At 37.6% G+C, this 2422-nt stretch overlaps 1 protein-coding gene across 1 annotated transcript; it reads right to left on the minus strand.

Moving 5' to 3' along the window:
- Nucleotides 1-478: 478 nt before the first annotated feature.
- On the minus strand, nucleotides 479-2088 carry LOC143574684 (uncharacterized). Its single transcript, XM_077059251.1, has one exon. The coding sequence runs from the start codon at nucleotides 1676-1678 to the stop codon at nucleotides 539-541; it is 1140 nt and encodes a 379-aa protein (XP_076915366.1). The 5' UTR covers nucleotides 1679-2088; the 3' UTR covers nucleotides 479-538.
- Between the last annotated feature and the right edge of the window lie 334 nt (nucleotides 2089-2422).

Raw genomic sequence — 2422 nt, forward strand, 5'->3', positions numbered from 1 at the left:
TTAGGTTCGAACCACCACATGTAATTAACTCGATTGTATTTCTCTCTCAACTTTTTCAAATTTTATTCATAAAAATGTATAAATTTTAATTCGTATAACAACTTATAAATCATATATATTTTCTTCTCTCATTTTTCTCTTCATGCCTTTCTAAACCTATGCATGTTCCTAGATAGAATCGTTGATAAACCAACGTCACCTAAATACATTTCAAGATACAATATTAAAAATGTGGCAATGCTTCAATGGACAGTTAGCTTTCGGAACAATGAAAAGAAACGACCACGTATCACTTTCACTTTCTTAAATAGTCAGAAAACAGACAACACAGTTGTTGAATAAAGATGCCAAAGAAAATAATAATAATAATAAAAAAATAGTTTCACATTCACATTTAAAATGCTAAATCATTAGAAGAATGAAAGTGTTAAAAGGGACTCAATACCAAACTGCATCATCTAAGAACAATTAACAAGCATCAGAATTCTAACTCATAATTAAGAGATTTTACACATTGATTAATATCATAATCACATTATTAGAAGAATGCGCGACTACCATAGAAAACCCGCCCACCGTCTTTCTTCTTGTTCTCGCTCTCCACATCGTTATCCGGTCGTTGAATAACGTCCCCACGATCCCGGGCTTCAACCGTTTTAAGATTCATCGGTAGCTTCATTTTAGCTAACGACTCGGTAAATTGTTGCATACTTCTCATATACATATCAACAATTTGTTGTTGCATCTCGGATTCTTCCTTTACCTCATTCTTTTCACTCAACTTAGAACACGAACTCTCAACATTAGCAGAAATGGTTGATTCGCCTGCCAAACCATTCTTCTTATCCAGCGAGTCAGCTGAGTTCCTATCATCACTTAAACTCGTCATAGTAGAGCTAAACAACCCTGAATTCTGGACACTCTCGCTGGGGGAGATTGACCCAGATTTCGTCACCATGTCATAGTCATCCACTGGATGGCTGGACCCGGATCCACCTAAGCAAAGAAATGATCCGGGTCCAGCAACTCTAGCCCCATGCCCAATAAGCCTGGGCCTGGTGCAGAGCCCAAAATACTGAGAAACCATTTGCTGATTCTCTTTAACTACATTGATATCCGGGAACTCGATCCTGGAGTAATCAACCGGATCTAACAGCACAACCTCTGACGCGATCGATGATTCGTTAACCGGACTGATCGTGTGTTTAAACTTAGCGGGCATATTCGTGTTCAACGAGAGGCTCAATTTAACCGTTCCAGCCGGAGAATGAAACAAATCAGTTGAAGAAAGACTAAAGTCTTGAGTCAACTCACCATTTTCAACAACCAAAGAAACCGGAACCAAAGAGAAGCCCAGAAGTTGATCTTCCATAAAGTACTTAGCTCTACTCAACATCCACATTTCACACTTAAGAACAGCATCAAGTTGCTTAACTTGGATCACCAGTTTCTCATTAAACTCCGGGTTTTTACCCCCGCCATTGATGATCCGAGTCGAGAACGTCTCATCGGGGTTGTACGTAAGCGAGAACTTCGCATAAACATCTTGTTTTTCATAAATACATATATTATGTATGTTCCTAGCATGATGAATAAAGATTTCAAGAATTCCGGTGAATTCGGTCCCGCCTTCGGTCGGATTGTAACGAAACTGAGTTGTTTGATCGTAGGTATCCATACCCAGATTATATTAATTAGCTTGTAAGAAAGTTCAATATGTTCTTGTAGAGAGAGAAAGAAAAAGATTAGAGTTGATTTTTTTTGGTGAGTGGGTGGGGCAAAGAAAGGAAGAGAAATGATCATATGGCATGATGGTGTGAGTGGTTGAATTTGTGTGCAAAACGTTATATCTTTCTCCACTCATATCTCTCTCTCTCTATATATATATATAATATATATGCAGATATATATATATATATATATATGTATAGAGTGAGAGTTGTGGTAGGTGATTGCTTAATATTGCAGACTCCACTTCCGGTGAGTGTAGACGGCCCACAAATAGGAAGAGCACAAACATATGCATACACTCGGTTTCATAGGTGTGACTTATGACAAGAGGCATATTTAGGTGTCTCCAATGTTGGGGAAATTTTACCTTAACTAATTTTAACAAACATATTCAACTAGTTTTTTATGTACCGGGGAAGTTAAACCCGAGCTTTACAATGATGAGTTGACGTGAATTTGATCGGTATTGGTTGCGTTCGTTACAGTATAGACATCGTTGGTAAAATTTTGAGCATTTAAACACAAAACATTTATCTCGTCAAATTAGCATATAAAAAGAAAAAAAATATGTTTAAATGGATGTTTATTTAGTCGGCAAACCCGAGCGATGGTAAAATCCAAACGTTGTCGGTCATGGGTGTTGAGGCGGTAACTCGATACAAATTCGTCCGGTTTCAATTACGTTCATTAC

The sequence above is a fragment of the Bidens hawaiensis genome, unplaced genomic scaffold, assembly GCF_021521415.1.
Source record: "Bidens hawaiensis isolate Kalapana, Puna unplaced genomic scaffold, B.hawaiensis_p1.1 tig00027082_1, whole genome shotgun sequence".
Taxonomy (NCBI): domain Eukaryota; kingdom Viridiplantae; phylum Streptophyta; class Magnoliopsida; order Asterales; family Asteraceae; genus Bidens; species Bidens hawaiensis.